Source organism: Phocoena phocoena, chromosome 6, assembly GCF_963924675.1.
Source record: "Phocoena phocoena chromosome 6, mPhoPho1.1, whole genome shotgun sequence".
In the NCBI taxonomy this organism is placed as follows: domain Eukaryota; kingdom Metazoa; phylum Chordata; class Mammalia; order Artiodactyla; family Phocoenidae; genus Phocoena; species Phocoena phocoena.
This window is the reverse complement of record NC_089224.1, coordinates 83,779,697-83,793,762: the sequence shown is the minus strand read 5'-3', so window position 1 is coordinate 83,793,762 and position 14,066 is coordinate 83,779,697. Positions and strand designations below refer to the sequence as shown.

The 14,066-nt window shown below is 39.3% G+C and overlaps 2 protein-coding genes across 2 annotated transcripts in view; one reads left to right on the top strand and one right to left on the bottom strand.

The window, feature by feature from the left end:
* The window catches only part of INVS (inversin), a 137,935-nt gene extending 126,535 nt beyond the window's left edge, over positions 1-11,400 (bottom strand). Inside the window, exons 1-2 of the mRNA XM_065878773.1 lie at positions 11,281-11,400; positions 8,238-8,367 (exon numbers count right to left, since the gene is read on the bottom strand). Of these exons, the coding sequence (XP_065734845.1) occupies positions 8,238-8,343 (106 nt within the window). The 5' untranslated portion in view covers positions 8,344-8,367; positions 11,281-11,400. The remainder of the gene's footprint in view (positions 1-8,237; positions 8,368-11,280) is intronic.
* Positions 11,401-11,664: 264 nt separating this feature from the next.
* The window catches only part of ERP44 (endoplasmic reticulum protein 44), an 88,397-nt gene continuing 85,995 nt past the window's right edge, over positions 11,665-14,066 (top strand). The window contains exon 1 of the mRNA XM_065879107.1: positions 11,665-11,889. Coding sequence (XP_065735179.1) covers positions 11,833-11,889 — 57 coding nt within the window. The 5' untranslated portion in view covers positions 11,665-11,832. The remainder of the gene's footprint in view (positions 11,890-14,066) is intronic.

Sequence of the window (14,066 nt, the reverse complement as noted above, 5' to 3'; positions counted from 1 at the left end):
AACTAAGCCTGCACACAGCAAAAGACCCAATGCAGCCAAAAAAAAAAAAAAAAAACCAAATAAAATAACCAAAATAAAAATCTCACCTAATAGGCACAATAGCGTAATGGAAATGACACAGGAAAGAATCACTGAACTTGATGACAGACCAATAGAAATTATTCAGTCTGAACAACTGATAGAAAAGATAGAAACAAAAAGAATCAACAGAGTCTCAGGGCTCTGTGGGATAATAACAAAGTTTCTACCATTTATATCATCAGAGTCCCAGAAAGAGAGGAAAAAGAATGAAGGGCTGAAAACATATTTGAAGGAATAATGGTTAGAAATGTCCCACATTTGGTGAAAGACACAAAGCTACAAATTTAAGAAGTTGAACAAAGCTCAAACAAAATAAACCCAAAGAAATCCATACTGAGTCAATCAAAATCAAATTTCTAGAAACTAAATTCAAATTACAGTGTATTTCTCATAAGAAACTATGGAGGCCATAAGGCAATAGCACAACATTTTTCAAGTGTTGGGGGGAGGGGGAAGAACTGTCAACCCAGAATTTTATATCTAGTGCTTGCATAGGGTCAGGGGTAGGGAGAAAAGAGGAGTGTTTGAGGGGTCATAGCTGAAGGGTACAGGGTTTTTTGGGGGGCTAATGAAATAAAATCAATTATGGTGATGTTTGTACAACACAACTCTGTGAATATACAACAACTACTAAGTTGCACACTTTAAACTGGTGAATTGTATGGTATGTTGGTATGGTGAATCTCAATAAAGCTGTTACAGAACACTCCACTACATACACATTAAAATGGGCTATTAAAAACATTTAAGAAGTGTTAAATCCAGTGAGATTCTTCCTTGGAGGCTTGAGTAAAGGAGAGGATTTAGGACCTGTGGTCACAAGAACAAATATGATAAATGGAGGCAATCATCACACATTGGGACAATCCTAACTGATTAGGTTTCTCAGGGCCAAAGTGGAGTCAGAACCACAGGGGTAATAGGTCACTCTACCTCCCCAGACACCGGTTGCTCCACTCTTACCAAGTCGGCTGTAAGATACAGGGAAACTTCAAGCCTTCTCTTCAATCCCTGACATACTTTGCTTTTGTGTAACGGGTATTTATACTTCCCAGCAGATTTAATTGGGTTATGTCACCACCATCCAATATGTTGTGCCTATAAGGAAAATTTCTGCATCTGAGGTAGCTGAAAGCATGTATCCCCTAGTCATAATTAGAAAAAGCAGCACTTACTCTCACCTGGGTCCTGTTTTGAGTTGCTTTTAGGGGGATAGTGGTTCTATGGCTAGTTTCTGAGTGGTGAGTGTCCCATTAAGTTCTGAGCTTCCTGAACGAGAGTAACTGAGAAAGGCCTGCTTCTTTATCTAGCTACCCTACTCCCTTCCTTCATTTCCACAGTTAACAACATTCAGCCAATACCTGTCCAGTCTCCACCATAGCTTATTTTGATGAATGAATTAAATGATTTATCATTTGTGTCTGGTAACTGCAACATGTTATACACATGTGGGGCTTATGATGTAAACTAATATTCACTGGATGGCAGTGCATTTAAATTTGCATTCCTGTCAGGAACAGCTAATATAGGATGCAGCTGGCTAGTGTGCTGTGTTGTTTTAATTATTCTGGCAACTGTGGAGGTAGCCTCTAATCCATGACCAACGGGGGTTGGCATTCTGCTTGTGCTCAGTCTGAACACAGATCAGAAAGCTGAGGTGGAACCATGATTGCTCTGCTGCATTCGGTTATTTTAAGGCTAGTTGAAGCAGAAGAGTCTCTGTATGTATGTGTAGAAACCAGAGCTCCAGCTCTAGCAGTTAGAGGAAATAACTGTCACTTGTAGTGAGAGTTGTGACACTCTACACAATAGCTATGGTGCCATACTGTCCAACACAAGTAAATCCAGCATTCTCTACTGATATCTTATTTATTTGTTCTAAAATGTTACCTTTGTGTGGCATCAAAGATGCATTTATCTGTTTTCATCTACTTCTTACTTCACACCTTTCATATTGTCACCATCATCTGTGGTCATTTAAAAATATCTGCTTATTGTAATAGAGGCAACACGTGAACAATGGAAAGAAGATAGGATACATAATCCAATGACTTGGTTTGAGTTTCAACCTTGCAGTTATTAACTATGCAACTAAACCGCTTAACTTCTGAGTCTCAGTGTCCTAATTTAAAATGAGAATAATAATAATAACATGGGACATATTATATTTTGAGGGTACTTGAGATTTTAGAAAATATTTTTACACATCTATCATTGTTGAGGTATCTTAAATATCATTTACACTCATTGCTACTTTGAAATTATCATAGTTGTTAGATCTGCCACTAGATCTTGCTATTTACTGCGTTAAAAAAATGATTGCAAGTATATTGCTACATCATAATTTGAAAATACTTTGATAACTGTATTTCAATACAGCTGATTTTCTTTGGATTCTTATTATATTATATTTAAGCTCTTAAAATATATATTTCCGAGAAGGGGTCCATGAAGTTCACCAGATTGCCAAAAGGGCTCATAGCACAAAAAAAATTCAGAAAAGTTCCAACTAGATAACCATGAATTTCATCTGTCAAGGTTTAGACCTAATCATCTCTCTTGTCTTTCTCATTCTCTATGTACTCATACATACGAATGTGCATGTATACTAGACATATCCACCCACACATGGAGGTCCCATATGTTAGTAGTTAAAAGCACAGGCTTTACAATCAGTCTTGCAGGCTTCAATCTCAGTTCTGTTACTTATTAGACAAGTTACTTAATCTGTCTGCATCTCAGTTTCCTGACCTATGAAATGAGGGAAATGAGAGTACCCCAAACTCTTTGTGGTGTCTTGCTATTAAATGAGTTCATAAGTTACAAAATGCTTAACACAGTGCTTATATAACATAACTTTATGAATGTTGGCTCATTTTATTGCTATTAGTATGGATGCATATGCATGTAAGTATATTTGTAAATACATGTATATAAGCAAGCATTTATAAAACATTCAATGACCCTAACCCTCAGTGACAGGGTTGAAGTAAAGGAAGAAGGAACCTGAAATAATGTCACTGCTCTACCACTTATGAGGCTCCTTGCCACACCCAGCTACTGTGTTGGGAGATGTTATAAACAAAGAGAGACCATGATTCAGAGAGATTTATATTAGTGTAGAACATGGACAGGCCAACAAAAGTTGTAGTAGAATCAGAAATGGTGCTGCTTGGTCACTTCACCACTGCAAATGCCCCAAACACTGTTAGCAGTAATGCCAGGAACCATCATTACACAGTGAACATTTACAAGTTATTTTGTTTGGTTTTCACAAAGAAAGCAGCATCATTTTTTTCCTTAGCATTTAGAGCTTTTTCATTTTGAGACATTTCTGAAACTATGTAAGATTGGATTCTTTTACAGGAAATCCAGCCTGATACAATAATAGTAATAAGGTTCTATTTATTGTCTACAATGTGTCAGGTGTGATGCTAGATGTTTTACAGTCATTATCTAATTTAACTGTCCCACAGGCACAGTATTATAATCTATAGTTTACAGATGAGGAAACTGAGGGCTCAAAAAGATTAAGTGGTTCAAGCCAAGGTAATATAACTGATAAATGACAAAGCCAGAATTCAAGGCTCAGGTTTATCTGACTCTAAATCTATAACCTTTCTACTATATTACATTGTATAGTATTAAAGTGAATCTACTAGAATATATTATCAACGATGTCTCTGGTATTCAATTAAATTACTTGAGATGGATATTACAAGAAAAATCTACTTATGTATAAATGATAGTCATAGCATGTAAGGATTTTACTATGTATGTTTATGTTTTTAGGGTCCAGGACTGAGCCCTAATTCATCTGAATCTAGGATGTAATGAGTTATGTTAAAACATTAATCCATCGTATTACACTAAACACTAAGAATTGCTACTAAAATGATGTCTCATTCAGGGAAAGCCTCTTCACTCCTCCTCCTGAACAATGGGCAGCACAGAAAGTGTTCGATTTAATTAGTTGTGTATGTAGAAAGAGATGCTCATCTGTTTCCATGGAGTCAAACACATCACGACATCCTTCTCCATGGAAACGGAGAAGGGAAAACAGAAAATGCTAAAGTGAATGAATTCACTGAGCAATTGGTGAGCAAAGATTGAAGAAAAAATATATCTCATTTGTAGTACTATGTGACTAGTTTAGAAAAGAGAAATAGCATATATTTAGAGATAGGCACTCTCGTGCTATATAAAAGAAGGTACAAGATGCACTGAAATTTAAGATGTATCTTAATACTAAAAAAAACCACATTATTTGATAGGAATATACAAATGTTAGGAAATACCACAGAGCAAAGGTATTATTGTCTTTGTACGGAAGACAAAAATGGCAGAATTCTTAAAAGGTGAACAGTGTTACAGCTCAAAGTCAGTTAATGAATAAGGGGTTCCTTAGACAAGATGACAGAAAACATAGGGGACCAATTTATAAATACATTTATCAGCTCTGTACTCGTTTCACATCATGATTGCTTCTTTGTTTCTAAGGAATTTTTTCTTTGGGGATAGAAAATTATAGGAATATTTCAAGTTTTATTATGTAACACATTAATTTATATGATTGAGCCTGTATAAGTGTTTTGAATTTACAACATACTGCACACTTTGTTCCCTTTGAAGATTATATTTCATGTTAAAATAATAAAAGATTTATTTTACAAGATATGTTTTCTTGAGGAATTCTGACTTAAATAAATTTTTTTTCCAATGGAATTTAGTCCTAACTTGTCTCTCAGTTCAATTCAACTCAATTCAGATTTAATCTCAGCCCTCTAGATGATTATAGACTTCTTGGGAGGAAAGATGCTTAAAGAATGATTATAGTATTTATTTACTCCTTCAACAAATATTTCCCATGTGGCTACTATGTGCCAAGCACTGTGCTGGATTTTGTGTATATAATGATGAACTAAACAGACCTAGTCTATACTCATGGAGGCTCTTAGCTTACAGAGGAGAGAGACATTAAAATAGTCATACATATACACACAGAATTACAATCTGAGATAAATTCTGTGAAGGAAAACTGCAGAGTTCCAAGACAGGACACGATGAACAGATTTCACTGAGAATGCATGGGCAGAGCAGGCCTCTTTGAATAAGTGATCTTAATGCTGAGATATGAAGAATGAGTAAGGGTCAGTCAGACAGAGAATGGGGAGAATAGTATTTCAGGCAAAAGCCCTGAGATGGAAAAGGGCTTACAGATTTGGGAAATGAAAATAAAGCAGGTTTTTCTAGGAAGAGAGTGGTGAAATATGAGGTTGGAGAGGGAAAGAGGTACAGGTACACTTTCAAATTTTATTCCAGGTACAATGGGAAGCAATTAAAGAGTTTTGAACATGAAAGTGACATAACTGAGTACACAATTTTTAGTACAAGTAAACGTGGAACATTTAGCCAAAAAAGTCCAGAAAAGGCAAAGCTAAACTATAGTGTTTAAGATATATAACTAGGTGGTAAAACTACAATATAATTATTACTGTAAACGTCAAGACAGCAAATTAGTCCAAAGGGGAGGGAAGGATGCAGTGGGGTTTCTGGGGGAACAGTGTTCTGTTCTTTGACCTAGTGATGATTACATGGATGTTTGACTTATATTTATTTGTTAAACTGAACATTTATGTTCTATGGACTTCACTATATGTATATTTCAAAATAAGAAAGCATGTTTTATTTTCTTTCAGAAAAATATGGATTGAGATAAATAAGTGGGGATAATGAGTGCAGGTGGCTCAAGAAGCTTGGTTTTGGTGACAGAGGGTGATAATTGTCCCCATATCCATTCTCTCATTCTTCTTTTTGGGAACTGAACACCCTGCGTTTTAGCTGGGCATGATGCCATCCAGGGAGAGAGATTTTTTTTTAGCCTCTTTTGTCCTAGGTGTGGCTCTAAGTCCACCCATTTCCAGAATGACAAATTGCTATTCTGCACTCTCTCCTTCCCGCTTCCTGCTGGCTGGGCTGTGACTACAGTGGAAGAATCTGCCTTTGACCCAGAGATGGAAGCCACATGTTGAGAATGGCAAAGCTAAGCCCTAGCCTCATCCCTGGACGATTTTATGAAGCAGAGATGTTTATCCACCCTAGGCTGCCCACTTACCTTTGTACTGTTATGAGAATGAAACATACCTCTATCTTATTTAAGTCACTGTTATAGCAGTTTAGCCCATGCACTGGTACACTTACACAAAGGAAAGTTGAGAGATATGGTAATACCTTGAGGGGGATGAAGGAACAGAGAAGGGATTTTTAAATAATGGAGACAATAGAGCATGTTTAAATGTTGATAAAAGAATATAGAAGAAAAGGTTGATGATATAGTAATCAGAGGTTTAAAGAAAATGGAACAAGATCCCTGAGAAGATAGGAAGCAATATAATACAGAGTATGTGTGGAAAAACTCTTTGACAGAAAGGGATATTTGCTCTGTTTTAGCAGGGAGAGAGAAGAAGACGGGTGTAGCTGTAGGTTGATTTGTAGATATCAGGCTGAAAGATGAGGGAGTTCCTATTTAGTGTTTTCATTTTTGGTAAGAAGCATAAAGCATTAGCAGAGAAGGCAGGGAGGGAGAAGCGGCAGAGTTCTGGTAGAGTGAGAAGGTGTGGAACAGTAATTATGGAGAACTGTAGTATGATGAGCAGAGACTGTTGAGTGCCTTTATGAAATGAGTAGTCTTAAATTTAGGGGGTTACAAATCTTCCAGACAGGTTAAATTGTTCAGGGCTTGGCAGAGGTAGATGGATTAGGTCCATCCAGAGCTGGGATTGCAACAGCCAGGTGTAACAGGTGAGAAGAAAAGGGAGTTTTTCCAAGGGAAGGATTTTAGTAATAGACCATGGAATCAGGACTGAATAGGGACGAAAGTAAAGACAGAAGGAGACTGATGGTCGAAAGTAGAGAAGATAATGGATAGGGGGTCTCAGTGACATTGAAAAACTACTGTTCTCATTAGCAAATGAGCTGGAACTAACAGAGTTTTAGTTGAATGGTGGATGGTTGAATGAGTGATTCAGAGGTGGTTGAAGATGTCAAATTCCAAGCAGTAACTGAATGTAGGTAGCTGAGGTAATGTGAGGATCACATCTCTGATAGAGAAGAGAAATCTTTACAGAGAATGTGGTAAAAGAATTTTGTCTTTGAAGATGAATTGGAGTTTGTTTAGTAGAGAAGAAGGTAAGGGGGTAGAAGGTAGAAAAGGGGAGAAGGGACAGATGTATAGAGAAAACTAAAGACAAAATTCATGGCATACTGAGGAATAGAAAGCCTAGCCAGCAGTTAGGGTGCATGGGTAGTTCCTGGAGAAACTGGAAATGTAGGGCGAAAATAAATTCTGAAAGAATAGGTATGGAAGTTCAAGTAGTGTTGACTTGATTTTAAAGCCCAGGTTGTCAATCATAATGTCCCTAGACACTGGTATGTATAGAGATTACAAATAACAGAAATTTTTATTTTATTTCTTTTCTTTGGGACTAATGACTTGTAAACATGTGGATTTGTGATTTTTACAATTCTGGAATATTCTTACCCACTGTCTTTCTCCTATTCACTTTATTCTCTAGAACTTCTCTAGAAAGTTCTTCTAGAGCCTCCATATTGGACCTTTCTCTCACTATAAGATAGGGTGAACACAATCAATTTAATTGAACACAATCAATTGAATCAATGATAAGGAGAACACTGAATCAATTTTAAATCATTAGCAGAAACTAACACACCGTTGTAAACCAATTACACTCCAATAAAGATGTTAAACATTTTTTTAAATCGTTAAAATTTAAATTATTTGTAAACATTAATACTTTGGGTATATATTAAATGTTATAGCTCACTAGCCAATATCTCATTCCAGATCTCTGCTGTTACAAAGATGAATTAATTCTCTTAGCACCTTAAAGTACACATCCAGATTCAATGCCAAACACAGATATTTCTCAAGTACTTTTCATCTCATCTTAACCTGTATTTTTAAGTTTCAGGACTTAAATTCTTTCTTGTCCAAGTCCTGAAACCAAATATAAACAATAATGTATTTCCATTAAAATGTGTAAGTAAATTGCAAATTAAGACTAAGATTAACAAACTTCCTTAGGACAAAGAGTTCTTTTTAAAGTTTCTGTACTTAAGGGGAGCTTGGAGCTTACCTGTGATAAGCTTGTGAAGAGCACCCTTATCTCCATTAATAGCAGCAGCATGAACTTGGGATGCTAATGAGGAACCAGGAAAGAACAAGTTCTCTGACCTGTTCATAGTCTTCTCAACAACTGGAACAACCTGAAATGATGATGCAACCAATAAGTATCTGTAGGAAATCCATCTCATCAGTTCTAAAGGGGTATATTATAAACATGGTTTACTAGAAATATTTCACCAGGATTCAAAAAGTCTACAGTCCTAGTCTTAGAATTGCCATAATGGAGTAAATTAGGTGACCCCTTGTACAAGCTGCTCATCTGTAAAATGAAAGGATTAGATGCTTCAAGACCCTTCTCAGGGGCTGAGGAAAAAAAAAAAAAGGCTGAATATTTAACATTAGACACAGGGTCCAAAAGTCACAGTGACTTGCTAAGTTAATACAGGTGATTTGATTCCACGTAATACTAAATATTAGAATTGATATTGGGAATAAAGGTGATGACCAAGCCACAAAATAGGTATGATGTGAACTTAATTGTCAGGTTAGAATTACCTAGATTTAAGCACTAAATTAGAAGGTACTTCATTCTTTCTCTCATGCCCACAAAAGGAGGAATTTATATTTGTTCTCCCCTTGTGTCCACCAGGGAAATATACCTAGTTAGAGATCTTGACCTTAGGAACTTAACTTGGAAACCACATCATTAGGATAAACCATTTTTCATTAAGGAAAAATTTTGCTTTGACTGGTAGTCTCATATGGTTTGATAGAACCTTCTAGAAATGCATTAGCTGCATAGGAAAATAGTGAGTTCCTTATCATAAGAGTGTTTAAGCAGAGGCTGGATTATGTCAGAAATGCAGCAGGAAGAATTCAAGCATCTGACAGGAAGGAAAGAGGGGTAGTTTCATCAATGATCTTAAAACTTCCATCCTAAAGCAAAGATGCTATATCAAAGTTCCAAAGTTGAATGCCTACAAGGATCAGGGAGGTAACAAGGGCAAGAAACATGGGGAGTCATGGGGAACATGGCAAAGTGGAGCATACGTACCTATCTAAAGAGAGCAGCTGTTAATTAGCTACAGTTAGTATCTGCAGTAAGGGTAAGCAAGCCCTCTTCTGATTTTACCAGAAACTGACACTCCAATCTCTGTGACTCCCAAGGATCTGAGAGCTTTGTAAAATAAATTTATCACAACTCATGAGCTAGTACTTGGCTGTCACTGATGAAGATTTTTGGTTCAAGTTCTGCCTTAGAGTGAAAGCATTTTCTTAATTTTGGTAAAGTCAGCTCTTCATGGCTTTATTTTGCTGACAATTTGAGTTAACATCTTGGCAGAAATGGGCGTTTTGAGAGACTCTGTCATGTCTGAGCATGTCTGTCATGTCAGAAAAACCAGTCATATGCAGGATTATATTAAAGTGACTTGAAAGAAGCTACAAAACAGGGGTGGAGGTGGAAACACAGTAGAGGAGTAATTGCACTTGGGATCAAGATCCAGTTCTGTTAATAATATGGAGTGAACACTTAGGCTGCCTCAGCTCTGCTTTTCTGTAAAATATGAAACATGAAATTGGTAGACCAAGTTGATCATTCAACAAGTTGAGTGCCAGCTATGTGCTAGGCACTGTACTGAACTCTAATGCCTATCACTTTAGACTCTAGGTAATCAGAGTTTTAGGCACATTAGAATCACAAAAAACTTTTGAAAATAAACTAAAAATTGTATGTTATATATTGGGTTGGCCAAAAAGTTCGTTCAGTTTTAAGTAAAAATAAAAGGCATTTTTCATTTTCACGAAGAACTTTATTGAAAAACGTATTCACTAACCAAATGAAATTTTTGGCCAGCCCAATATATTTATATATACGTCATCTCATAATTCTTAGCATTTAGCACAGTAACAGGTGCTAGTGTTCAGTGAGTGTTTGTTGAATGAAAAGTCATAGGCTGAGTGCTAAGTCCAGAGGGTGAGCAGGGTCAAAGTTTAGTTTCTTGGAGTAATGAGTTCATATTCATGAGTCTCTGCTCTTTTTTAATTCCTCATTTCTATCTCTCTGTCAGAGAGGTCGCTGAGTGGTATAGAGATAAGAACACTGGACTAGGAGAGAGGAGACCTAAATAAAAATCTTGGCTCTATCACTGTTTAATTTTGTCAGCCTGAGAAATCCATTCTTTAAGGTCCCCCCCTTTTTTTAAGCTCAAACGCATACGTATTTTTTTTTTTAGCGCTAATGCTATTTGTAAATTTTTTACAGATGAAAATCAAAACCACTTTGTTAATTATGAAATACTATACAATGCAAAGGTATAATCATCATTAACTAATTATAGAACAAGCCAGTGTAATAAATGCTCTAATAATTAAAACCATAGAAAACTAGTGGTGCTGTAGTCATAAGCAAAGGAAGAGTAATTTTGATTAGAACCAAATGGTTGGTTGTTTGGGACGTTCTCAGGGATGGCGACATTTGAGATGGCTATCCAGGTAGAGAAGGGGTTAGGGCCATTCCGGGCAGCAGGGAAGCAGAAGCAAAGGCAAGGAGTAGGGAGAACCACAGAAGAGTTAAATGCCTCACGGCTACTTAGTTGTGATTTGTGTGGCTACAATTGGGGGCACGTGGACCTGGCTGGGTGTTCCGTAGATGAGGCTGGAGAGCTAACGGGGGCAGCCAGGTTGTTCCTCAGCTGCTTGGCTAACGAATTTTTAAATTATCCTGCAGGTGTGATCCATGCATTAGTAGCAATCACTCTCGCGCTGAGCTTTTCAGTTTACAACGTGCTTTCCCAGTCCGTCCCACATCTATTCCCTACAGGAGCCCAAAGGGACAATTAGGGGTAAGTCATTGACACATTCCACTGAAACCCAGAGGGGTGGCTCGGGCTTTATAATGCAAGAATTAGCGCAGAGAGAAGAGGCAGCAGGCGAGGAGGCCAGTGATGGGAGGTTCAGGCCACAGCCCAGGACAGGAGGGTCGTGAGTTTGAGGCAGGGGCCAAGCAGTGCAGATCGATAGGAGCCTCCCCAGCCAGGCCCCCTCTTACTCACCCTCGCCTCCTCCAGGACTCACGTCCTGGGGGCGGCTCCAGGAGGCACGACCCCCGCTGGGCCGCCCCCCCTGCGAGGTCAGGCCACTACATCCGGCTGGGACAGAGCCCACCGCGCTGAGCGCTGAAACTGGCGGAGCCCCTCGGAAGGCCGCCCGAGACTCCCGGCTGCACAGCCTCCTGGGAATTGTAGTTCCCGCGCTCCGCCCTTTCTATCCCACAGAGCCCCGCGCGCGGCGGGCTCGGTGGACCGGGGCCGATAGCCTGATGGGAAAAGAGTTCTTGGTGCCCAATGACGTGCTCTTTGAGAATGGGGCAGGACTACATATTCCGATGTGCTCCGAGGTAGGCAGGACCCGGAAGTGAGGGTGTGCAAGGCCTCTCTGGAAGTTGTCCCGGGTGTTCGCCGCTGGAGCTCCGGGTCGAGAGGACGAGGTGCAGCTGCCGGGAGAATCCTCCACTGCCGCCGGCTCCCGGAGCCCAGCCCTTTCCTAACCCAACCCAACCCTGTCCAGTCCCAGCCGCCAACGCCAGTCCCTGCCGCGGCGTTACCATGAGTCCTGCCGTCTTCCTATCCTTACCCGACCTCAGATGCTCCCTGCTGCTCCTGGTGAGTGAGTAAAGGAATGACAGACCCTTCGGCAGACATTCGGATGGCCTGCCGCCCTCGCCGAGGGGGACACAGTTGCCGCTACCCCTGCTTTCCTATCTTTTTCTCTGGTGGCGAGGAGTGCACCCTCCCCCGCTGCCTTCATTCTCGGCATCCGTCCGTCAGCTTCCCAGGCCCGGGGTTCCCGAGGCCTGAGAAACCACGGTCGGAGGTGGGACCTATAAACCGGAGATTAGCCCTGGGAGAAGGATCTGTGGGAGGGTCACGGCGAGCAGCGCCCCTTCCCCTGGATTTCGGAGGTTGTTTCAGTCCAGAGGGCTCACGGACTTTGCGGTAGCCTGAGTACAGAAGGTCGGGGCATAGACCTACTGGTTCCCTCCCACCCCCTCTTTTTGGGAAGAATGTGAGGCCGACAGGTGCTGGGGTCTTGTGCATCTCGCTCTGGAGCCCTAAAACGGTGCCCGGGTCGGCGGAGCCCTCTGTTGTGGCTTGATACGATTGGTTGGGAACCCGGAACTGGAAATTGGTTTGGTGTCCACTGGGGGAGTAAAGGTTTGAAGGGTGGAGGCTGTGATTACCAGAAAGCCTCAGTTCAGAGCCGCCCTCAAATCTGGTTATACCTCCCGAAATTTAAACAGAATTGTTCTTCAGTGCTCCTGATTTGTGAATGACCAGGTTTTCTGCATGCATGTGCACTTATTCCTTAACTTCCTCACCGGCTCAGCACCATCCCATCTTGTAAAGGAATCTTCCTACAGCCCCTCTTCCTCCAAATACATCTTGAGGGTGCAGCCTAAGTAATCCAGGCTGCAGGTCAAATTGAGACAAAAGTGAAGGACTAACTCCAGGTGGTAAAATGATGGACCTTTAATTGAGCTAGTGTTATAATACGATATTTGAAGTACTTTAATTGTAGTAGGTTTTTAAAAAGCTAAATTTAAGGTGAACACTAAGTCAAAATCAGTCTGACAGTGTAAAAAAATATAATTAAATGACTCAGAGGAAGGCGTATAGCTGGTTACCAGCAGAACTGGGATTTGAAGCAGCTCTCTTGACTCGCAGTGCTTCTTCTGCCATATCACATTACATTTTTAATATTTGTGTTTGAAGTAGTTTCTCCCTCTCCCTTTTTCCTCTCTCCCCATTTTCCCTTCTCTCCCCTCTCCTTCCTCTCTCCCCTCTCTTTTCTTTGTGATTTTCAAGTCATATTAAAAGGCCATACACAGTATTTGGACCTTTTCAGAGGATAAGTGCTATGAAAACTAAGGGGAATGTCAAAGTACTTTTGAGAACTAAAAGTTGCATATAAACATGGTGATGTTAAATGATGAAGTGTCTTATTGGGACTTCTTATAATTATATGGTAATGAATGGCTTCTGTATAGAGGAAAATACTCTGTAGAGAGCTGTTTCTTGGTGATTGCATTATACTCTGTGGCTCTCTTCCTTCTAGCAGTACTGGAATAATACTCATTATTATCAGAGACCACTTTCTCTTCAAGGATAATAGATACTAATCTTTCCATGTCCATAAACATGGCCTGAATTATGAGTTGTTTGCCAGAAATTACTTTTAGGTTACAAAAAATATGAAGGGCAAAAAATCTTAAGAGATTGGAAAGAAAAGTTGAAATACTGAATAGCAAAACTACATCAGATGCACTGTTTGGTTGTAGAGCTAAGTTTAAGAAGGAGAAAAGAATTTATTTTGAAATAACTCATACTTTTTATAGAAAACCTACAAACCCTGTTAAGCATAAAAAAGAGTTTTTTCTAATACTTTTAAAATCTAGTTAACATTTTGTATACTTATCTCTCTGAGTAAATGTAGAGGAATAGAAGACATTTTCGAGAATACCTGTAAAGGTTAGTAGGCTGGAAAATAAAGCCCAAGAAAAGGTTTAGTAAGCCAGAGTTACAAGTTGAGCTAGATTCAGTTTGAACACAGTATTTACCAAAGTAGTTTTAATAGTCATATACCAGTTAGCAAATATTTATAGAACATCTGTCTGATCACAGTTTGAAATACTTATCTAACTGGCAGTTCTGTTCTATTGATGGAAACTGCTTACTCAGTATCCCACCTGTCTAAAAATATACCCTTTATCTTCTCCAGTGTGCTTTCTTCCTCCTCCCTCTAACTTCCCCTCTCAGACTTCAAGTTTATTCCCTCCCAC